General features: G+C 37.6%; 1 protein-coding gene across 1 annotated transcript in view; it reads left to right on the top strand.

The window, feature by feature from the left end:
- The window catches only part of Smp_131800 (protein kinase), a gene marked incomplete at its 5' end in the record, with an annotated part of 37,851 nt that extends 15,452 nt beyond the window's left edge, over positions 1 to 22,399 (top strand). Inside the window, 5 exons of the mRNA XM_018791295.1 lie at positions 482 to 1,009; positions 3,543 to 3,645; positions 4,473 to 4,541; positions 11,133 to 11,194; positions 21,299 to 22,399. Coding sequence (XP_018645509.1) covers positions 482 to 1,009; positions 3,543 to 3,645; positions 4,473 to 4,541; positions 11,133 to 11,194; positions 21,299 to 21,400 — 864 coding nt within the window. The 3' untranslated portion in view covers positions 21,401 to 22,399. The remainder of the gene's footprint in view (positions 1 to 481; positions 1,010 to 3,542; positions 3,646 to 4,472; positions 4,542 to 11,132; positions 11,195 to 21,298) is intronic.
- Between the last annotated feature and the right edge of the window lie 2,568 nt (positions 22,400 to 24,967).

A 24,967-nucleotide genomic window follows, 5' to 3' on the forward strand; every position in this document is an offset into this window, starting at 1 on the left:
GTATAGGAAGGAAGATAGATATGAAGCAATTTTAATCTGAAGGTTTAAGGAAAGACAAAGAGTGTATACACCTACACCATTGTGATCGATTCTCAGCCATGTCATTCAGAGTCTCCAACCATTGGTTACGATAGTCACGCAGACCCCAACCAGGTAGTCTGCATCTGCCAACATGACTCAGACTAGAAGTTAGTGACTTCAAGCACTGATGCCACGTTTTGGTTTGGCCGCCCCTAACTCTTTTCCAACCATCCCCAATACTAGTCAGCATAGAGCGTCGTGGTAATCGGTGTTCAGGCATACGTAACACGTGGCCCAACCATCTCAGTCGATGAAAATTCATGACCTCATCAACTGATTTACCATCATTCCCTAATACCCTGTAAAGTAAAGTAAATTTTTTTATCAAATAAATAGTAGTTTTATCTTTTTATAACGATTTTAAATGCTTATTATATGTCTAACAAAATTTCTTCTCAAGAATAACAGTACAGAATGGAATTTCGATACAGTAGGACGTGTATCTAATAGTGGTATTGATAGTGATGATGATAGTGATGAGAATGACTATAAGATTACTTCATATACTGATCGTTCTGGCAGTGTACTACAGCCTTGTAATTCATCGAGTGGATTTGATTTTCCATCAGAATTATTAACTCAAACAAATACAGCTGCTGTAATTGGTTCATCTGCGTCTAATCAAGTAAATAATGCACTTGCAACGGGAGCAGCGGCTACAACAGCGGTACCAACAACACTACCAGTTGTCGATGAAACTGTTGGTGGTATTAGTCCACGAAGTAATATACCACATTTAGATAGGACAGATAACTATAATATTGCAGTGTCTGGGTCATCATCGTCGTCGTTTCCACCTGCTCCAGCGTGTACACCTGCCTCTCCAGAGACATCGAATTCGATTAGTGCTATGGCAGCGGCGTTCTCGAGCACTTTGACAACTGAGGATCCTGATAATCAACAACAACAGTCTCAAACAAATGATCCTGTAAGTTGTTATCGTTCTTCATGAACCTTTCAACTTGATTTTTACATTTTTAAAATTTGTGTAAATTTATTTGAAAGGTTTCAACTGGAATAGAATTAAGATTATGGGATTAGGTATCTGGAGGTAGTCGACAGGAAACCGTATATAACTCAGATGTCGTATAATTTGCTATTCAATAATAAGGCATATCTGAGTTTCAGGTTCAAACTCCACATCCACCCTACTTTTGACTTAGGTAACCGGCTGTTATCATTAGCCATTAGATATAAGTAGCACCTGGTTCATTGTTTAGGAAATAAAATCAGTTCTTGCTATGATGTTATCTTGCACTCTCCTTCAATCTATACATGTATTGTACAACTTTTTGGCACATTTAATATTTGCTGATGTGCATAATGCCAGTATGTTAACAACTGGTGATCATCTCTTGTTGTGTATCCCCAGTATTATTATCTTCTTCATAGGACACACAATTTTGAACTTATTTCGAAAAATGCGATTAAAACACATGAATCATTATTATTAACCAAGCAGAAAAAGTATCTTCTATTTAGATTGAATATCTTTATTCACTTGTTTAAGTTTCACGATCCAGTTGCAATAAATCTTTGACAAATATGAAAGCGGTCGAAAAAAATGTTTTAGTAACTCACTATGTAGACTGATGGAGTTTAGCTATGTCTTGTTAGTGAGACACTGGATAATACACTTGCTCTGGTGTGAATTCATTTTAGTTGAAATTGTGAACCACCATTCGATAGTTACAATTCATGAATATCGTAACATAAAGTACATTGCTCACCCCAGACATTGAGTAGGACTTCGCTGGCAGAGGCTTTATACGCGTGGTCATGTGAGAGCATTTCGAGAGAAAGAGCGGACTCTCCTCACTCTCGGTTATACCAGGGAATTTGGGGGCAATACTTTCCAGTTGTTATTCATCCTATTCATGTCTGCTTCCTATTATCAGTGCAGTATTTTATTTGGTCTTCCACTTTTCCGTCTACCTTCAGGATTCCAAGTTAGTGCTGGTCTCGTGATGGAGTTTGATGATTTCCTCAATGTGTGTACCATCCACCTCCATCGACTTGTCATAATTTCCTCCTCAGCTGGAAGTTGATTTGTTTGCTTCCACAGTAGGCTGTTGCTGATAGTATCCGGTGAACTGACATTGAGTATCTTGTGTAAACAGTTGTTTAGAAACACTTGTACTTATTTGATGATGGTTGTAATAGTTCTTGAAGTTTCAACTCCGTATAGTAGAACTAACGGACCTGACTTTCACATTGGAGATTGTGACTTTGATGTTGGTTGACAGTTGTTTTGAGTTCCATATGTTCTTTGACTGTAAGAATGCTACTCTTACTTTGTCAATCCTTGACTTAAAGTCTGCATCATATCCTGCTTGTTCATCGATTATGCTGTCCAGGTAGGTACATGAAAGTTTCCACCTGTTCCAAAGTCTGTCCGTCATTTGGGATCCAAGACTCGCACTCCTTCCTACATAGGACTAGTCATCTAGACGTATTAACACACTAGAGTTGATGTTCACTCTGAAGCTTAAACCCAGTACTTTTGCTTCAAGCGCCATCGCTCTATCTACTTAGCTACTTATGCAATTCTAGGATGTAAATACATTCAGCTGAAAAGTCCTAAATATGATCAAACGTGCGTCCTAGATTCTACTGCTAGCTAAATTCCATTGATTTTTATTTAAACTTGTGTCACAATACATGTATCAAGCTAGTTTATACAGGATTCACAGATACAGACGAATACTAATCAGATTTCAGTTAAAATATCATCAACGGGATAATCCGAACCATTTTAATCACTCGTCGTCGCGTGCACTGTGTGACGATGAGATGGTGGCTGGAGGTAGTCGACAGGAATCCCTGGACCTAGGTTTCATGCTGTTCGGCACTCGTCAGCAAGGTGTACCTGTAACCTTGAGGGAAATGATTCTCCCTGACGGACTCGGTTTCGTGTCATCAAGTTTCACAGTCAGAGACGTTACCAATGAGCTATCCAGGTTTTCCTGTTGACTACCTCTAGCCACCATCTCAGATCGAACACTTCATTGAGTAATGTTAGAATGATAAGATTAGTTATAATAATCTTAGAAATTGTTGATCAAACAAATAGAACGAAAGTTTTCGATATTTTAAAAATGAGTGATTTATAGTAATGAATCGACGGACTTAGCAGTTCTAGATAAACCAGGAACTATGCCTCGATGACAGTTAAAATAACCAATAACTGCTACTGTATTATGTACAGTTCTATCTTATCGTTTAAGTTACTCTACTTGGGATCTACTACAGTATTATATTCATGATAAATCTACTTATGACGTTGTTGATCAATTTGAGACTATATTCACTGTCGAATTTCTTGATTTCCATTCTTCAAAGATTCTTCTTTTACATAAAGCCCTTATTGTTCCTTGAATATATTTTCCGAATAAATAGGTTTGACTAAAAATTTAATTCCATACTAATAATTTTATTTTTTTTCTTCCCCCATCGTCTAGTCATGCGGCAGTGGTTTATGCTATCGAATAACATTACGTAAACGTAATCCAAAACAGAATAATGAACTTCAAGATATCAGTTTTAATTATGTTCCAGGAGAAGGTGAGTTGATTTCTTTTTTCTCTCTTTTAAACCTGTATTAAACAAGTTACTGACATTAGTGAATAGACTGATAGGCTTCATTTAATCTTAAGATGAAGAAAAATGTCAAGTTGATTAATGAGAGGCTATGATTCATTTTCGATTCGAGATAATAAAAAAGAATGTTTTACTCATGAACCGACCCAGTTGTTGTGTAATGATAACTCCCATAAGAAGAGTAGATTGGAACTGTAGTCGGCGCTTCGCGTTGCCTTCTAAATTCATACACCGTTGGGATTTATTTAATAATGGTTATCATGATGATTGATAAACGAAGCCTAAGAAATTATCTCGAAGCCAATCCGTTACAACGTTGATAGCTCCAGACCTGTAATTTGAAATGTATGGGCTGATCTTAGTCAACAGTAAAGTGGTGCTATACTGAGTATATGGTAGCGGTGCAGTTGCACTTACTTATACCTTTAAATCTCCAGTTTTATTTTATTTCTTATTTTGGTAAAATTATAGTATAGGGTCAAAGCGATTAGAATCTAGAAAATGACTTTCATGTTTTGCTCAAATTTCACGTTTAACGAGCAGTAGAAATACTTTTGTATGGTGCTCAAAATGACGACAAAAAGTTATTTTTTACCACCATAGAGTCGGAATTATAGCGTTAGATGTATCAGATACTCATTTCTGTCTCTGTAGTTGATATGCTACAGGTAAATCGACAATATCCCTAGATTCTCACATTAAACTCTTATTTATGTTTTTATCTGTTTAGTTGTAGTGTACTGAAATGATAATAATCTTTGATGGTTATTTCTCTTTCCTGACTTTTACAGATTCAGCTGATGTTTTAGCACGTGAACTAGTCCAAGCCGATTTACTAGATGGTTGTGATTCATTATTGGGTTAGTGTTCATTTTTCCTTTGTGTGTTTATCCAGTTTTTTCTACTTTTATGTCCCATTGTTTTATTTCGTCCTAAGAATGACTGTAAAAAATGGTTTCTAAAAGTTAAGGGTAGTAGTAAATTACTAATATTATATCATAGACGCGTTCGATGCTATTGCTCGTGTAAGTTGTGACCGCTGAGTAATCGATTTCGAGATTTAATGCAAAGTACTAGGTAAAGATGACAACTTGCTTTACAAGGTCGTGAACCTTTATCTATTGAGATAGCTAGGATATGCAATACATGCATTCAACAATCTTCTACTTTGACTAATGATACTGGCTCATATATGAATAAGTTAGCGGAAAGCTAGAGGCAGTCGATCGAGAATATCTCATCAGTCCATTAAGTCAATGGTTGGTGAACTGTGATGCAACTAAGTAGAGACTACCTTATCGGAATCCACATGGTTACGGTAATTGGTGATTGGCAAATCTCGGTGGTAATATTACGATGGTATTGATCGACGATTGTCTCGTAATATCGCTAGTTTGTTGATGCTGAGAATATGAACACTACCTCAGTGACTGATGAGTTTTATGCTCATTGTTAGTTAATGATATTGATAACTCATCTATTAAGTACTGGTTTACATTTTCAGCTTTGAGTTCCACTGTGTACGAGGGCTAGTAATACTAATCGCCTGTTTAGATTTGCCACTTAATGCTCGAAAACAAAATACTTAAAGTATTATATTACCTCCTCGCTGTTTTAGATTGGGTTACTCATTGTTAAGTAGTCGCGACAATTGTTTAGCGCTTCCTAATTTCAATATTTTTTTATTATAGAATGATTGTGTTCACGTTTCCACTAAATCATTGAATTCCGATGAAATAAGCATATTTTCAATCAGCATTGAACTCCGATTGTTTTAATTTTTGTAACTTCATGAAGTTAAATGTAAGGGTTAAATACACTTTATTAATTATTAGAAAGGGGGTTTTGTGAAGATTTTAGTCACTTTATATAGTTGAAATCATGAGTCAATTGAAGCTAGACCAGTAGGGAAAACCTGGAAGCACTGGATGGCTGTTTCGTCCTATTGTGGGACTCCTCAGCAGTGCGCATCCTGGAGTTCTAGTGAGAAGCTGTAACTAGTGGAGTTCAACCAGGTCTGTTGGGAGATTTCAACTCACTGAAGACATTGATGAACGGTTGCTCGATTTTGTGGATTGGTTGAATTTAGACATTAACACCGTTGGATGCCGGCCGGCTCAGTGGCCTAGTGGTTAAGCGCTCGCGCGCGAGACTGATAGGTTCTGGGTTTGAATCTCGCTAGGCGGGATGAATTCATCACTATTGTATAATTCTTCAATATTAAATAAATTACATCATCAGTAGTATAATAATCGTTTATTAGTATCGATAACTATTCAATAGATCAGAAGGGAGTCCCATAATAGGATGAAACGGCCATCCAGTGCTTCCAGGTTTTCCATGGTGGTCTAGCTTCAATTGACTCATAATTCCAACTATGAAAACTATTCAATACTAATTTGTGTATGTGTGTGTGTGGGTATGTCAACCGAGCTGCCATTTACACCTTTTTTCAAAAACAGTATTCCAACAACAGAATACATCAATCAAACAAGTGTAGTAAGTAATCTAAACACCATTGTATTTAGTTAATTATTTACATGAATGATTATTATGTTTTATCAATTGAATGATATAAAGGTCATTTAAGGTAAGGCAGAATTTTTAAAATTATTCTCATATGTTAATGAATATTATTATTATTATTATTATTATATTTGATATCTATAACATGATAGTTTAGAAAATAAACCTATTCCCGCCCCCTATTATGCAACAGAAATGTGTATGTGTGTGTGTGTATATGTGTATTGTATACCCGTTTTTTGGCTCACTCCTGAAACCCTTTTTTATGTTAACACTATTTACCATTGCTATGCAGTTTGTTTTTATTATGTAAATGACATAGGTAATCTGAATTCTCATGTTTTTTTTTCTGATTTGAATGATTAAATTATACATTTGAAAATATTTATTTTTGTTTGCTTTTTTTTCAACTGGATATGGTCTTTTATGAGTATATAACTGAACATATTAAAGTAATCAGCATTATTATAGTTACACTACTAATATCTATAAAATTGGGCGACCATACTACGTTGAAAGCACCAGTTCTCGTTCGATCACCGCAGTTAAGCAACATTGGGCCCGGTCAGTACTTGCATGGCTGACCGGATGTCGCTGCCTTTAGCCCCCAAGTGCCCTGGTACGGCCGAGAGTGGGGAGAGTCCGATATCTCTCTCCAAATTCTCTCATATGGCCACGCGTATGTAGCATCTGTTAGGGAAGTCCTACTCACTGCATTCTCGTGTCATTACTGTTGTTTACGAAATTGAGAGGACGAAAACCGAATGTCCGGCGCTTGAACCGGGTTGTTGGACACGGAAAGTCCATCTAGGGGAGTTGAAAAACCCTAATTCCAAACCAATGGTGCACATGGGCTCCAGTATCGTGAGGGAAAAAATGGCGTATGAATCAATTGTTGGTCACCGGCTACCATGGGACTGCATCTCCTTACGATGCTCCATTACCTTGTGGTTCAGACTTTTAGGTCGAAGGCTTGGGGTGTGGGGCTCCCTAAGAAAACCACCTGCTTCGGTTTGGGCCTCCGAACAGCATCACAGCCCTCACACAAACCAAATGAGATTCGTGGGGCGCATATGTATCTGGTGCTTCCTTTTATCAATATTAATGTGTTTAATTAAATAAATAAATAAATCTAAGCATAAATTTATGTTAATTTACGTTGTCATATATTTTTAAAGTTCTTTCTAATGATGTTGTCACGTATGATAAATAAAAGTTTAATCCAGTTAGTAGTCATAATCAACATAAAGCTTAGTACATATGATCGTCAGATCAATAGCAAATGAGTTGAAATAATAATAATATTATCAATAGTCGTGAAAATGAACATATGGTTTTAAAATAAGAAATAAATTGGATCAAATAACATCGAAGCTGTAAGAGATCAAAAGACATTCTGATGTCCCAATGTCTCCAATTGGTGATTGTGGTTATCGTGTGAACCTTACTACCTAGAAACATAGTTCAATATAACAGTCATTGACTTCATGACCTGATGCCGTTCCTAGTTTGTTTATTCTCTAGTTTCTTTTTTTTCAAACTTATTCCTATCCTAGCCAGCATTAGACGTCGATGTTAGGCAGTAATTCATGCATATATTTATGAAAGCCTCATATTTAAACTATCTGTTTTGTTATGAATTTAAAAAATAAAGAAAGCCGTATCCAATTCTTCACGATTTTATGTCCGGCTTTTTTATCACGCAATTTATTCACCAATCCAAATACGACTTATCCAATCTTAGCACTGTGTCAAACCAATGATGTTCCACCGGTATGAGCAGCCTAGCGTCCTTATTGGTCCTTTGCCCGCCTAGTCTGTCCACTTGACTCCAGAACACCAATAATAGCTCCTACTATGCAAATCATTTATTTCAAGCATACTTGGTTTATATACCAAACAAACAGGCCAAATCACACCATAAAATAGAAAATAACATTTGTACAAGATTAAGCCAAATGTGGCTGTGAATGTGGGATACAATAATCAATAAACTGAATATAATTTAGGGACAGTAATTCGTATAATAATAATTCATAGATCAAAATGAAGCTTATAATAAGATGAATATAGATATACACAATCTAATTACTGAATAGTTATACAATAAGAATACTTATAGAATATTAGTCCATTAATAGGTCCCGGAAGTCACCTGTACTTATATCTTCACTAGGATATAACAATCTTCCCAAATCTACTCATCAATTCTAGGATATGATATGATGAATTCTTCATTTTCTCTTTGCTGTAATACCTTTGATATTCTTTTTATAGGTATCATTACCAAGTTTTGCTTTGATAATTTCAAATAAATTTGAGCATTGGGTTTATTTATTTATTGAAACACATAAATATTGGTACAAGGAAGCACCAGATACATATACGCCACACAAATCTCATTTGATTTGTGTGAGGGCTGTGATACTGCGCAGGTAACCAAACTGAAATAGGTGGTTTTCTTCGGGGGCCACACCCGAAGCCTTTGACCTAAAGGTCTAATCCGCAAAGCAGTGGAGCATCGTGAGGAGATGCAGTCCCATGGTAGCCGGTGACCAACGATTGGTTTATACGCCATTTGATCCTTCAAGATCCTGGATCCGATGTACACCAATGGTTTAGAATGATGGTTTTCCAACTCTCCTAGGTGGACCCTCCGTGTCCACCGATTGTTATAAATAAAAATAATACAGTTGTAGTAAATTAAATTTCGTGACTCAATGTAAACCACCTCTTCAGAAAAAATAAATAAATAACCAAAATCTAAATGAATTCAATTTTAAATAGTACAACGGAACAAAACAAGAGTATCAAGTTTTGTTGTAAATAACAACATTATTCGCGTGATTGTTTTTTCTCCCTCTCCCCCCTCTCTCTCACACACACACACACAAATTATACTTTATTCAATAAGTTTTATTAAAAGTAAACAATTTCCAATTGATCGATAGAATAATATGAAACTATATGTAACTGTGTATGTATGTGTGTGTGTTTGTATTTATAATGATATTGGTGAACTGTAAGGAATTGCATTCAGTAATCCCTGTTAGTTGATTCAATTAATCTGTCAATCAAATAATTTTTCAGATGTCACAAATTTACATTGACCTTTGTTGTTAGGTGATTGAAGGTAGTCAGTAGGAAACTCATGTATGACCTACTTTCCATACTATTTGACTTGGAATCCTGAGGTGGCTGATGCTTCCTAGTAGATTCGAATCTTATTCATCCAACTTCACAGTTTAAATCGTGCCACCAGCCGATGATATCGAGTCACTTAGATTAGTGACCACATTGCATCTTAATCGATAGAAAGATAAGAGAAAAATAACTATAGTCACTACTCAGTGATTAATCAATTATAGGTCAATCCTGTTTTCTACCACTGTGCATCATAAAGAAATTCTCTTGAAGGAGTACTTATTTTAAAGGATGGACAAAATAAGAAAATCAAAATGTATGGAATAATGTGATACATTTAGAAATTTAGGAAGAGATTAGGAATTAATGCACTTGTGTCACAACAACAGATTTTGGTCAATAACATATAACATTACTAAACATTGGTTACAATATTATCTCACTGAATTACATTAGTAGACGTTAGTTGGTCGATATAAGTTGAATCAGCAGTTATTTACTTTATGAAGTAATAAAATATATCGATCAGACTATTCCTGGGCTTTTTTTCCAACCTATTTTGGTGCTACTGTTAAGGTTAATTCATCTCCATTTGACTCCCATATATGATATCCCATCAACTAAGTATTTTAAGCAGACCAAATCTCCTGGTAGTATTATGAATTTATTCGAGGTTACTCAAAAACCAGAATACTAGTTGTTGGCAGAGTGTATTCTCAATAATTAGTAAAGTCCATAAGCGTGCAGAAAGCAAGCACACAGGGTGGAAATAGCGTATGTGCTGAGTGTTGAAAAATATCCATATATGTGTTAATCGACTGTGAGTAAGTTATTGATTACCTGTGTTTACAACCAACGGGAGGATAGATAAAGATTGAGGTGCAGTAATTCATTTGATCAGACTCACAAATTTTCGAAATGACAGCAGTTAGGTAATAAAAAATTCAGTGGACTTATTATACTACCCAACATTAGCTTGCTTAGATAGCTTCATTATTTGACATACATAGTACATATATCCTACCCATCTTAGTATTATGCAAATATTCAGGTGAGTCTATGGACGAACCAATCAGATCTAATATAACGAGTCTCGGATTATAGTACGTACTGCATTAATCTATACGGTTAAATAGCATTTTGGCATTATAGCTGATGTCAATTCGTGATGAAAAGCCTAACTCTAACTCTAGATAGACCCCTATGCTAATATGTCACCTTAATATGTAATTTCTTTTGGAACCTAGCAAATAAGATTTTCTCAAAGTCACTTTGGCGTCCCTCAAAAGGTCATCCATAAATTATAGTCTCATCAATATTTAACCTCCCTATAATCAAATTTATTTCACTTTATTGTAGTGAGCAAAACACCGGTTAGGGGACAATCAAAATGTATTTAGACACAAATTACAGACTACCCCACTAAATTCTGATAACCATACAGTAAACAGTTAATTTGCAAAATAACAATCAATTGTCTCAATCTTCATTGTGTCTTCTGTAAATATCAATTCATCTTCTCTAATTCCATTGTTCATGCATTTTCCTACCAATTAAGCTTCATTTCAGTTCTTTCCTTATCGATCTTCTACCAAAATACATTCTATGACTGACCATCACCATATACTACTTATATGGATATAAGTAGACCACACTACATTATTACGCCATTAATATGTATACATTACTGTGTTCTGTTAATTTCTGTACAGGTGGATTTTATATAACGAATAATTTTATTTTCATTTGTTTTCTGTTTATTTTCTATCTTATTTCTGTAGTTGCACATCACATGAGTGAATTGGTCAGTAATCCAAGTGAACGTGAACGTGTTTTACCATTGGTAAGTTGTTGGTTTTCTTATTTTTCAAAACAAATAAATAGTTGCCCTGGATTCCACTGCTATTCACTACCCATCTTTGCTTATAATAATGGTTATAGTTTCGATTTTGTTGTATATCTTCAAAAAGAAAAGATTATGTTAGTCCACGTCTGATTGGGCAGTTTCTAATTGATCAGGTTGTATTATGTAGTCCGATTGTTGATTTATACACCAGTGACCGTAAATAACGACTAAAGAATCCTCATGCTTATTGGCATTCGCAAACACCTTACAATTAAAAGATGAAGTTAACATATAAATTTATTCTCTATTTGTACTCTATTCATTCATATTTCAAAACTCATACAGTAGTATGCCTCAAACACCAGACTGCACAACAACTTATAAAAAATCATGATGTATACACAAGTCAATCATAAGTCTTAAAACAACGGAGCAGTGATGAATTAAATAATTATCAGAAAGGGGTTTTGTAGAGACCATTGTAATCTAATGGTTGAATTTGTGAGTCAATTAAAGTTAGACCACCATGGAAAAGCTGGAAGCACTGGACGACTGTTTCACCCTAGTATGGGACTCCTCAGTAGTGCGCATTCACGATCCCGCCCGCGGGATTTGAAACCAGGACCTTCGGTCTCACACGTAAACGCTTAACCTCTAGGCCACTGATAATTAATCGGGAACAGTAAGACACATGACAATGGCTCGTGGGTCAAATGAAGTATCTAATGATGATTGAATAAAAATATAAATAATAAATTTTATGGCTTTCTCAAATCCTCTTCGATATAACAACTTGGTTATGTGTGTTTTACTACTACTCTTGGATAATTATCAGTATATTGTATATGAGGGTAGATTTCCTTGGTGCTAGATAATAATAATAATAATAATAATATATTCTGAAAATAATATTTACAGAATTCACACCAGTTTACAGGCATGATCAGATTGTTATAAAAATCAACATTTAATGTAGAGAGCAAACATGAAATATAAGAAAGTTTTGTTTGCTGGTTTAGTAATTGATAAATAGTTTATATATGGCATATATCACGGCAAGCCAATGCAACACCAGGGAACTTGTCGTTTTCTCTTAAGTGGATAGCCTGATGATTTATGAACGTTGTTCTGTAAGGTTATTTCCAGTGCCAGAGCGAGTTATTGATAATTATCTACAACTAGAGAAAGTAAGATTAAAGCAAAGAGCATGGAAAAACAAAACAATGATAGCAAGTAAGAGGTTAAACACAAAGTTCCGATAATCTCACTTGTGGAGTAAGATACACTTACAGGCGCTAGAGCATTTAATGCATTTTCAGAGGAGCAAAAGGCATTAATTGAGCGAACAAACAATGGGAGAGAGTTTAACATACGGATAGTTTGAGGTAGATTATTCCAGAGCCTAGAAAACTTACAGGTAAAGTAATTCATATAGAGAGAAGATCTAGAATATGTTTGTTTCGCTAAAGACAAGGAGTTACGAATATCGCAATGTGAAGCTTTAGCATATTGAATCACCTGGTTGGATGTGAAGGATAGTTTGTTAAGTATTTTGAAAAAGAAGGTAAGGTAAAGTTTGAGTCTCCTCTTCCATAAAGGGTCAAGCCCTAGTTTACTACACCTAGAATTATATGTCAAGACACTATCAGGTCCAAGAGTACGAAGTGTAAATCGTCTCTGTATTGATTCCAGTCTTAATTTATCCTTTATGCGCGTGCTACTAAGGAGAAACGCTCAGTATTCGAGGAGTGGTCGAACACAGACTTTGTACATTAGAATACGAGATTTGCTGTTATGAAGGTTTAGAGTTATGAAACCTATAAGGCGTTGAGACTTGGACGTTTGTTTCATTATCTGTTCAGTAAACGACAAGTCGTCGGAGTACCTAAGTCCTAGATCTACCACTGTGTGTAACCTAGATAACATTTCCCCATTTATGGTAAGATCGAGGTTGAGTGATGTATCACCGAAGCATAACCATCCACATTTAGCTGTATTAAGCTCCAGTTGCCATTTCGAGCACCACTGTGCTACCTTGTTAAGCTCCGTGCTGATACAATTTTGAATATTGCTCAGCTCATGTGGAGAAAATGAGTACACCACCTTACGATCATCTGCATACAAAAGGGACTTACCCACACTAAAACACTCACAAATATCATTAATGAAAACTAAAAAGAGCAAAGGACCTAAGACACTACCCTGAATTACCCCACTTTTAACAGGGACGGCATTCGACAATGAAGAGTTGATTTTAACTATTTGATGTCGATTGCTGAGGAAGGAATCAAACCAGGCTAGTAACGGGTTTTGGACCCCATAAGATGCGAGTTTACCTATGAGAAGTTGGTGGTTGACCATATCGAAGGCCTTAGAAATGTCCAGGTATAACACTAATACTAGATATCCTTGGCTACGAAGAGAATAGACTAAATTAAAGAAGTCAAAGTGATATGTCATACAAGATCGATTTTTAAGAAATCCATGTTGCGAATCATCAATAAATTGTTCAGTCAATAAATAGTTGGATAGTTCATCACTAATAATTTTTTCCATAATCCTAGAGATAACTGGAGTAATATTTATTGGCTGATAGTTGTTCATGTCAGTCTTATCTCCGGATTTGTAACGTGGTATGATGTACGCGGTTTTCCAACGGTCAGGATAAGAGCCCGATTCCATAGAGAGAGTAAACAGCTTAAGGAGAAGAAGTGGAATATCTGGACCACCATATTTGTAGAGAAATGATGAAATCCCGTCTGCTCCGTGACCTTTCGAAACCTTGAGGTTATTTATAACCTTACTAATTTTCAGACATGTGAAGGAGATAGATTTAATTGAGTTACCAGTCATGCATATAACTCTGGAAACAGAGCCATTTATGGATTCTTTGCCATTTGCAAAATTACCACTGAAAAGGTCTGCTATAGTTTTTGGGTCATATATAAAACTATTATTATGCAGGATGCATGGTATATCAACCTTTTGAGTTGATTTAGCACGTTTATTGTAAAGGTGGATTAGGTTTTTCACTTTTGAGCTAGTACTTAGTGCTAATTAGATGAGTTGGATTGAGGAGTAGATCAATAGAATATGATACTTAATCACATGGTACATTCACACATGAATATTCGACGACCGATTAAGAGCCACAGTAATGATATATTATCACGTCATACAAGACAGTAAGAAAGTGAGATCAAAGTAAAGCGAAAATGAAATCGACTTTACATATAAGTTAATTTCTTATTATTCTATGTGACCAGATATATCTATCTCCGCGTGTCAGCTAGTCACAACTTACTTTAACCGACCTATCACGTACCCATGATCTTGAAGGCAATAATACTCCCTGTATTATTAAAATCCGTATCAACCATCCTCACAGTCTGAGACTGGTTTGTAGAAGGACTGAAATATTACCTACCAAGTATCTCGAACCATCTAGCATAAATATATAGCGTTTAGCCACTTAGATCAGTAGCCAAATTGCAACTTCACCATTAAAATTAGATCAGCACCAAAAAGGATTATACAAAAATGACATTAGTCCTTACTCAATTATAAATCGATTGAGCCTTTAGCAGTATAGCTCATTTAATAATTACAGGTTTGTGTTATAACGAGTGGCGTCCGAAATCTGATACTGATACACGACGTGCTACGCGCTAACCCTTCAATCGACTAGTTGAGCGAGAACACAACAGTGAAGAGAAAGTATATTAGGGGCATGGAATAAAATATATATATATATATATATCTTGTGAAATCAATCCATCTCTTAGCCAATGATATGCACTTGTCCTTCAGTTCATTTCTGATGGACATTCTCATTTGGTCTCTTCTGATTGGTTTATCATTTTGGTTTGTATACTCGATATTAAACCACACGTTTTGTAAATTTGCGGCTAACTATATTACCTATGTGTAGCTTCCAAAAATCTTAATTGGTTGTAGACTGTCATCGAAAGACTAGGTAGTTGGAAATTGCTAATAAGGTATATTTCCAATCTTGATGGAATTGATGCTCTTGACAGGATTTGAGCCTACATCACCTAGTACCAATTTCAGATACGTTTCTCCTAAAGTATTCTAAGTGGTAGGTTCATATAAAATGAAACTCTTGTGTTATGGATTTGTTTGTGTGATTTAGTTAGTAGTATTCACTCTTACTTACTTACTTACGTACGCCTGTTACCCCTCGTGGAAGAGCATAGGCCGCATACCAGCATTCTCCATCCAGCCCTTTCCTGGGTAATCATTTCTAGTTCTCTCCCGACCGTTGCTGCTACCTTGATGTGGTGGTCGGGCTTGCCCATCGTGATGAAGCAATCGAGCTATGCTGGCTGGAACAATCGTTCCTCGAGGTCCTACCATGCCAGACAGGTCGGTTGAAGAGTGGTAAGACTAAAAGCAGCAATCCCAAGGTCCGAAGGCGAAGTCGTACTGCCGACTGTACAGAGGTGTGACGGCAGTAAGGTGTTTCCTTCAGACAACCAGCATGACAGCGATGCTGCCTTCCCACAAGAAGGGGTGGGGTTAGAAAAGGTCGACCCTAAAAATGCACACCTCACCTTATCCCACGGATTTCCGTCTCCGGCGGTAAGGTCCTTTGAAGAACGGAGCTAACACGTCAAAAATCCCCCACAAAAAGGCCGTGCATGACCGACCTCAAGCAGTTGTCCCTTGGGCACTGCGGTCACGCTCCCAGGTCGTTAAGACCAACACTAATCCAACTTCCTTTTCAGGTCCCTCAAGAAATACCCTTCCACGGTGTGGGCAGCCGGGAAGTGATAACTGCCCTCATACCCCTAACAGCACACGAGACCAAGTTGGTCACTTTCAAATCCTTCCTACACCTCCTAATAACTCTCTTATCTCCGCGACTAACCCTTTCCACGTCCTTTTATCACCTCGCACCGCTAGGGCAAACGATTCAAGTACACGGAACGTTATTCCTGGTCTCCTGAAACCACGCTCTAAACTACATATAGGAACTTTTAATGTCCGAACATTGTGCCAAATAGGACAACAGGCTTCCTTAGCTAGGACTCTAGAATCTTACACCATCGATGTGTGCTGCGTCTCCGAAACGCGCATACAAGATCCGAGTAGCGTCATTCATTTGATCTCACCTAATCACAATAAAGAACCATCTCGATACACGCTTCGTGTATCTGGAAGCCCTGATGCTGCTTCCCGTGGCCTCGCTGGAGTAGATATAGCATTAAGTCGTAGGGCAGAACTAGCTCTTTTAGACTGGATCCCAGTAGACAGTCGTCTATGCGCTGTCCGACTAAACGGATCAGTAAGGACTCGGAAAGATAGGGAAACCCGTCGTTGCCTCTTCGTCGTCTCTGCCTACTCTCCCACTGACTGCAGTTCAGACAATATAAAAGATGAGTTTTACAAGAAACTTTCTGACCTTCTCAGAAAAGCTAGGCGTTCTGATGTAGTAATAGTGGCTGGTGACTTTTATGCTCAAGTAGGTAAACTAAGTGAAAGGGAAAGACACCTGGGTGGATCTTATGGTGTCATGGCTCAAAGAACAGATAATGGCAACCGTCTGTTGCAGCTGTGCTCAGATAACCGCCTATTTCTTGCAAATACTAACTTTAAGCATAAGGAAAAACATCTTTTGACATGGCGACCCCCGAATTCGTCCCAACGTTGGACCCAATTAGATCACATCGCTATCAGCCACCGATGAAGGGGCTCGATAGAAGACTGTCAATCATTCTGGAGCACATGTTCAGACTCAGATCATGCTCTAGTGCGAGCACGTATCTGTCTGCGTCTTACTGGACGTAGGAGAGACACTGCAGGGAAGCCTCTAAGGGTTCTACTTAATGATAAGCAAGCTAAGAATATATTTCAGGAACAACTGGAAAAACAGTTAGACAGACATGTAAGTTGTGCCCACCCCGAGGCAGCGTGGAATGACATCCGAAAAGCTGTGGAAACAGCAGTAATATCCGCTAGTAAGATAAGCCATAAGGTTAGGGAGAAACAATGGATCTCGGCAGCATCTACCGCACTGATAGACGCTCGAAAACTCATCCCACCTGGCTCTGAACATAACGAAGAGCGGAGTCAGCTTAAGCGAAGGCTAATAAGAAGCCTACTCAATGATCGTGAACAGTGATGGGTAGCGAAAGCAAGAGAGATGGAAAAGGCAGCGGCAATAGGTAACAGCAGACAGCTATTCAGACTTATTAAAGAAACCGGCATTAGGAACACAACTATTAGCGAAACTATCTCAGACAAAGATGGGCATATCATTCATTCTCAATCCAGGAGATTGGATCGATGGGCAGAACACTTTAGGGATCAGTTCAACTGGCCTTCAGCCACACTTCAGTTACCCACGATCCCCAGTCGTCCTGAATGGCAAATTGAGGTAAGTCCTCCAACTCTCTACGAGGTTGAAAAAGCTATAGGAAATCTAAAGTGAGGGAGAGCTGCAGGCCCTGACAGGTTTACCCCTGAGATTTTTAAAGATGGTGGTCCAGTACTAGCAACGAGATTGACTGAGGTCTTAGGTAGAATCTGGGAACTGGACGTAATTCCATCTGACTGGTCCCAATCACTGAATGTGCCAGTTTATAAGAAAGAACAAAAGTCCTCTTGTGACAACCACTGAGGGATCAGTTTGACTAATATAGTGTCTAAAATATTAGCTTCAATAATACTTAGACGCCTATCGAAAGCTCGTGAAGAGCAGACTAGAGAAAATCAGGTTGGTTTCCGACCTGGACGTGGTTGTATAGACCAGATATTCACTCTACGTCAGGTCCTAGAACATAGACATACATTCAGACGTCCCACAATAGTAGTATTTCTTGACCTTAAGGCGGCATTTGACTCCGTTGATCGTGAGGTTCTATGGCAGTGTTTGTCAGTGAAAGGAGTACCAAAGAAGTACATTAACCTCATAAAGGCTCTCTACTCGAACACAACTGGTCGAGTTAGAGCCTATGGCGAACTGTCATCAGAAGTGGTTACCTCAAGTGGTGTTCGTCAGGGCTGTCCACTCTCCCCATTCCTGTTTAACTTTGTCGTCGACATGCTTTTGGAGATAACACTTTCATCATTTCAATCTCCAGGAGTTGAACTTTTACCGGGAGATTCACTTATTGACTTAGAATACGCCGACGACATAGTTTTATTTGGTGAAGACGCTGACAAAATGCAGAGTCTTCTGACCACTGTACGCAATTATGCAGGCATGTTCGGGATGCGATTCTCTCCCTCGAAGTGCAAAATGTCACTTCAGGATTGGGTTGCATCGACACCTGAACTAATGATAGGGAGTGAAGTAGTTGAGCGTGTTGACCGCTTCACTTATCTTGGGAGTCTCATCAGCCCATGTGGTCTGATGTGTGACAAAATCTCAGCACGGATACAGAAGGCTCGTCTAGCTTTCGCCAACTTGCGTCATTTATGGCGTAGGCGAGATATCCGTCTAGCAACAAAAGGACGGGTTTACTGTGCAGCAGTTCGTTCCGTCCTACTTTATGGCAGTGAAACATGGCCGATAAGAGTAGAGGATATTCGTAGGCTACTAGTTTTCGATCATAGATGTCTTCGATGCATTGCTCGTATATCCTGGGACCACCGAGTAAGTAATGCAGTTGTTAGGAAACGTGTACTAGGTAAGGATGGCAAATCGATTGATGAAGTAGTGAGACTTGATCAGTTGAGATGGCTGGGACATGTGTTACGTATGCCCAACCAACGACTGCCCCGACGTGCAATGTTTTATAGTGTAGGAGCAGGTTGGAAGAAAGCTAGGGGCGGCCAGACCAAAACATGGCATAAATCCATGAAGTCACTGACAAGTGGACTGAGTCATGTTGGTAGGTGTAGACTACCTGGTTGGGATCAGCGAGATGATATAGCAACCTATGGTTAGAGACCTTGAATGACATGGCTGAAAATCGTTTGCAATGGCGAAGGTGCATCCACTCTTTGTGTTCTGCCAAATTCTAATCTTCTGAATTATTTGTGTCCTTTTCCTTTTTCTCTTTCCAAATTTATTTCATTGGGTTATACTCCTTCAATAACATTTTCAAACCCTAATCTTTCACATTAATGCTTATACTCTTACTACTTCTACCACTATGGGATTTGAATCGACAACTTCATCTCGGTGCTAATTTGGTATGGCAACTCGAACTGATGTATGTACGTACGAAGTTCTACGTTGTGACTGACTGACTCTCTCCAGTTGTTATTCATCCTTTTCATATCTACTTCTATTTTCCAGCTTAATGTGTTCTTCGACCTTCCTCTTTTTCGCCTCCCCTCCGGAATCGAAGTTAGGGCTTGCCTCATGATTATTCACTCAACATAGATAAATATATGTATTCATTTCTCACTGACATATAAAATTCCAGATAATGCATATAACTTACAACCTAGTTAAAATTGAATTTCCAAAATAAAAAACAAGAAGTTTAATTTTTCAAAAAGAAATCTTATTTGATTTTGTATAAAATATGATTACTTATGCAAATAATTCAGTAATAAATACTTTTTTATGTGTAGTATCTGTGTTAATGTGGTATGGCAACTCGAACTGATGTACGTACGTACGAAGTTCTACGTTGTGACTGACTGAGTATTTTCTTAACGTTTATCCAATAAGTTGTTAGTATATATATATATATATATATATATATATATATATGAACGAAGTTGTAATAATATATCTACTTAATTGAGTGATCACGGAGTAGTAAACAAGTTTTAATCCTTTTTAGTGCTAAATGAATTCTATCGATCAAGTTTCTATATGACCACAGATTTAAGAGACTATATGCCACGCACACTATGCTTTGACACTAGGTGATTGGTAGAAAACCCTGGACTTGGATTTCGTGATACTTTTCAGTCGTCAGGAAGTATTTTTATTTATTTATTTAAACACATAAATATTGGTACAAGGAAGCACCAGATACATATACGCCACACAAATCTCATTTGATTTTTGTGAGGGCTGTGATACTGCTCAGGTGCCCAAACTGAAACAGGTGGTTTTCTTAGGGGGCCACACCCGAAGCCTTTGACCTAAAGGTCTAATCCACAAGGCAGTGGAGCATCGTGAGGAGATGCAGTCCCATGGTAGCCGGTGACCAATAATAGGTTCATACACCATTTGTTCCCCCAGGATACTGGAGAGACCATTGGTTTGGAATCAGGGTTTTCCAACTCCCCTATGTGGACCATCTGTGTCCACCAAGTCGGTTAAAGCACCGGACATTCGCTTTTTGTCCTCTCAATTTTGTAAACACCACCCCCACCACGAGAATGCAGTGAATAGGACTTCCCTGGTAGAGGCTATATACGCGTGTCCGTGTGAGAGGATTTCGAGAGGGAGAGCCCACTCTCGACCGTACCAGGGCATCTGAGCGGAAAAAGGCCATGCGAAAGTAGCGGATGTGTCATGCATCAGGAGAGTCGGCATCAGATGCCCTGTCTAACCTTATGCAGGGGACTGCCAACCATCTCTCCTTTTCTGATGGCATGCTTGCAAATCTACATCACTCAACTTTTCAGTTTGAGACGCTAACAGTAAGGTGCTCGATAATCTGTGTGGAGATATTATCAGTCCTAAATGAAGATCATCTACCAGCACGGCTCACTCCATTAACCAACAATTAATCAAAAAAATTTTAGATTTTCCACTCCTAACACATTTTTTAACTGTCTGTTATTGTGGATATCGAAGTAGTTGAACTTACTAAACCCATGTTCCAGCTATCTCAGTTAATGAAGATCCATAAGCTCACTATCTAAATTCCCATCTTACTCAAATACCGTTGCACAACATCAGTATTTACTCATTACATTGATTCTTGTGTACACCAGCAATACTTCAAAGATTGGTAGGGTTGTTTTACAACCGTAAATTGTAATGGAACAGACTAATATATGACACCATCTTTTGGATTGACATATTTACATCTTATCCATATCATGGTTTAACATAATGAAAGTTAAACGAACTATATGAACTCACATTGAGGTTACTTCAGTGATTATCAATTTACATATAACTTATCATAATAAAGTGTAATTGTGCTTTATTGATTTTAGAATTCACAACCAGCTGCTGGTCAAGTTCCAATTGAATCCGAATTACATGGTTATGCAAAAGTACTTATCCGAGTTATTAATAATACACCTACAACAACATGAAAACCACCATTATTACTACACATAATAATAATAATAGTAATAATAATGATTAGTATTAAATAATCGGCATTTTACAAGTTTATTCATAGAAATGATCTATCTGTTTATCTATTCCTTTTTCCAAATGGTGAATAGCTCCCATACTACTACTAATAGTAGTAGTACGAAATTGTGTTCTGTTACTACTCGCTATACTATTTTGCGTGTTTTTTTTGCACTACTCATTGATAGAAAGATTTCAGTGGGGGAAAGAGAAGCCACATTCTTTTGTTCCAGTTCTTCCTATTCTATTGTTTCCAGTTAACTTCCTCAGGCATAATTGTCTACCCTTCTCTACTCTTACTATTTAATCACTGGCATTATTTCAGTTTGATTGTTGTTAATTCTATAAGGAGATGTGCATATTAACAGATTGACTAACTGCTTTCAATTCTATGGTGTATATGAATGAATGTAGATGCTTGTCTTAACAGGCTTTTCTCTGTTTTGTTTTTTGTCTTCCTTCTTACATGTATGTTCAATACAGGAATACATATTTATTTTTTTTGTTTATTTTTTGGCATCCAATGTATACTAGACCATATAAGATACTATTTTTTATATCCTTTTCATTTAGTTTGTGGTTCATTTGATGATTACTAGTGTTATCTAATGATCCTTTTTTGAAAGGTAACTTACATTATTAAGCTACCTTTATAATGTCCCTATGCAGTTCTCCCCATCTCTCTCTCTCACTTTTCCATAAATTTAACGGACAATCAATCATAATCAGATCATCTATTGTCCTCCCCCCCTCTCTCTCTCTCTTTGTCTCTATCATATTGAAACCTTTACTGTGTAATTGTTGTAATCACCAATATATAACCTGTTCAAAAATTGCATATTATCACTATAGAAACAAAAGAACAATAATTCTTGTACTACATTTCACAATATGAGAATCAAAGTAAGTGGGTGATGGCAATGATGTATATGTTTACATGTCAACTATAATTCTTAGTTATTGTTTTTTTCTTGGATATACAACATAGTAAACTATCTAAACATTTTTAAACCTGCTTCTTTTGTCTTCTTGCCTTTTTGACAGCTTTTGTTTGCATAATGACTTTCAATTTAAAAAAAAAGTTATGTATTGTTCTTTTTATTAAAAAAAAAATTTGTTGACTTGGATTTGTTCTTGTTAGTATTATTATTACTACTGATTTTTTAGTTCTTTTAAAGTAGTATGTTACTTACTTACTTACGCTTGTTACCCCTCGTCGAGGAGCATAGGCCACTCACCAGCATTCTCCATCCAACTATGTCCTGAGCCTTCCTTCACAGTTGCTATTCATCCTTTTCATATCTACTTCTATTTCCCGGCGTAATGTGTTCTTTGGCCTTCCTCTTTTCCGCTTCCCTTCAGGATTCCAAGTTAGGGATTGCCTTGTAATGCACATTGGTGATTCCTTTAATGTATGTCCTATTCACTTCCAACGTCTTTTCCTAATTTCCTCTAACCACAAAAAAATAGTATGTTAAGCTTATGTAATATCTATTTTTGCTTGTTCAACTCATTGGAACTAAGAAAAAAAGTTGTCTACTATGATTCTAACGTATATATGAGTTGTTTATTATTCTCTATCAACTTCTTACAATGGGTTGAATAGTCTAGGAAATTTAGCTAATGAATTCATTGGAAAGTTAAACACTTCTTAATCTACCAAATAATCGTCTTTCAGTCAGTCAGCTACAACGTAGGACCAGGCACACATATGCATCGGTCCAAGTTGCCATACCTCGTTAGCACAACAAGATGAACACCGGATTCATAGAATTAGTTAATTTAGTGGTGGTTATATATAAAAGAAAGATTGTTTATAAGGATATAGTACAGGAAGGAAGAACGTTATGAATCATTTTTAATCTTAAGGTTTAAAGGAAGATAAAGAGTGTATACACCTACACCATTGTGATCGATTCTCAGCCATGTCACCTAGGGTTTCCAACCATTGGTTACGATAGTCACGCGGACCCCAACCAAGTAGTCTGCATCTACCAACGTGGCTCAGACTAGAAGTTAGTGACTTCAAGCACTGATGCCACGTTTTGATTTGACCGCCCCTAACTTTCTTCCAACCATCCCCAATACTAGTCAGCATTGCGCGTCGTGGTAGTCGGTGTTCAGGCATACGTAACACGTGACCTAACCGTCTCAGTCGATGAAGATTCACGACCTCATTAACCGGTTTACCATCATTCTCTAATACCCTATGTCTAACCTCACTATTACTTACCCGGGAATCACAGCAGACACAAGCAATATTTCTAAGGCATCTGTGGTCAAATACTAGTAACTTACGAGTATCTTCAACTCTTAATGGCCATGTTTCATATCCGTAAAGTACGACAGAGCGAACTGCTGTGCAGTATACTCGTCCCTTAATTGATATACGGATATCTCATCTTCGCCATAGGTGACGTAAGTTGGCAATAGCCGGACTAGCTTTCTGAATCCATGCAGAGATTTTGTCAGACACCAACACAATAGGAATTTGTTTAGTAATAGTTTAAAATGATATAAAATATCAATTTGTACGGGTCGTATGTACGTGATGAAGATAAGATGAATCCGAAGAGTCACTATATTGAAGTGTAAGATAAGGTATTACGTCATAACTACAAATTTCGGATATTGAAGAATAATATTCATTTAAAAGGAAAAGAGAGCGAAAGAGAAAAGAAAGAAGCAACTAAAGTGACAGATGATCATCTATGATAATGGGAGTATATTTAATATTGACCTCTTAAGTCGCTCTCCCACAAGAGATATTTATCTGTTCACATGTTTTCATACGAGTAGATTCGGTACGCAAACCTGTGCGACAGCCATACGAAGGACCTTTTCACATGATTTGCCGTTACGAAAAGACCTTCAAGGTTGATCGACATAGCCGAGTCGAGATAGTTAGCATTGATCGTCTCAAGCCAGCACACGTCGATGACAGTGCTCTACCTGATAAGCCGAGACTCAATGCTAGACTCATCAAACCCAGCGGGATCTCCATATATACCTCGGATCCCGCACTTGATAAATCAAAGGTTTCATTCTCACGTCCCAGTCAACAGCACGTGCCATTCGCACCATCTACGATCGAGACTTCAGTTTCACGTCCAGATCAGCAGACCACGCTGCACGCCGCCAAGTACGCCTACCCATACGCTTTCACGACCAACCTCTCAATCAACAACAAATACGATGTAGGACTTTATCCCTATACTACATGCATGCCACACTTTTCTCTTCTTTTCTTTGATTTTTTATCCTGCGCCCACGTCTCGGACCACCACCCCGTTTAAACCGTCGAATTCAGTCAACCTTGGCTAATCCTGGTCTGATCACCCACGCCCTTGTCGAAGCAACCAATCGATGTTTCTGTCTCCGAATACGTATGGCATACATTAGATCCCGAACTTGGTTATTATGGTCGCTTCTGGTTTCTTGGCTCAATGTGGTCCAGTCTTACGACTACAGTGTTTTCTGGTCCGTGCACCTACGAACGCAATCCTCAGATTCTGGATATAAAC

Source organism: Schistosoma mansoni, assembly GCF_000237925.1.
Source record: "Schistosoma mansoni, WGS project CABG00000000 data, chromosome 3 unplaced supercontig 0105, strain Puerto Rico, whole genome shotgun sequence".
NCBI lineage: Eukaryota > Metazoa > Platyhelminthes > Trematoda > Strigeidida > Schistosomatidae > Schistosoma > Schistosoma mansoni.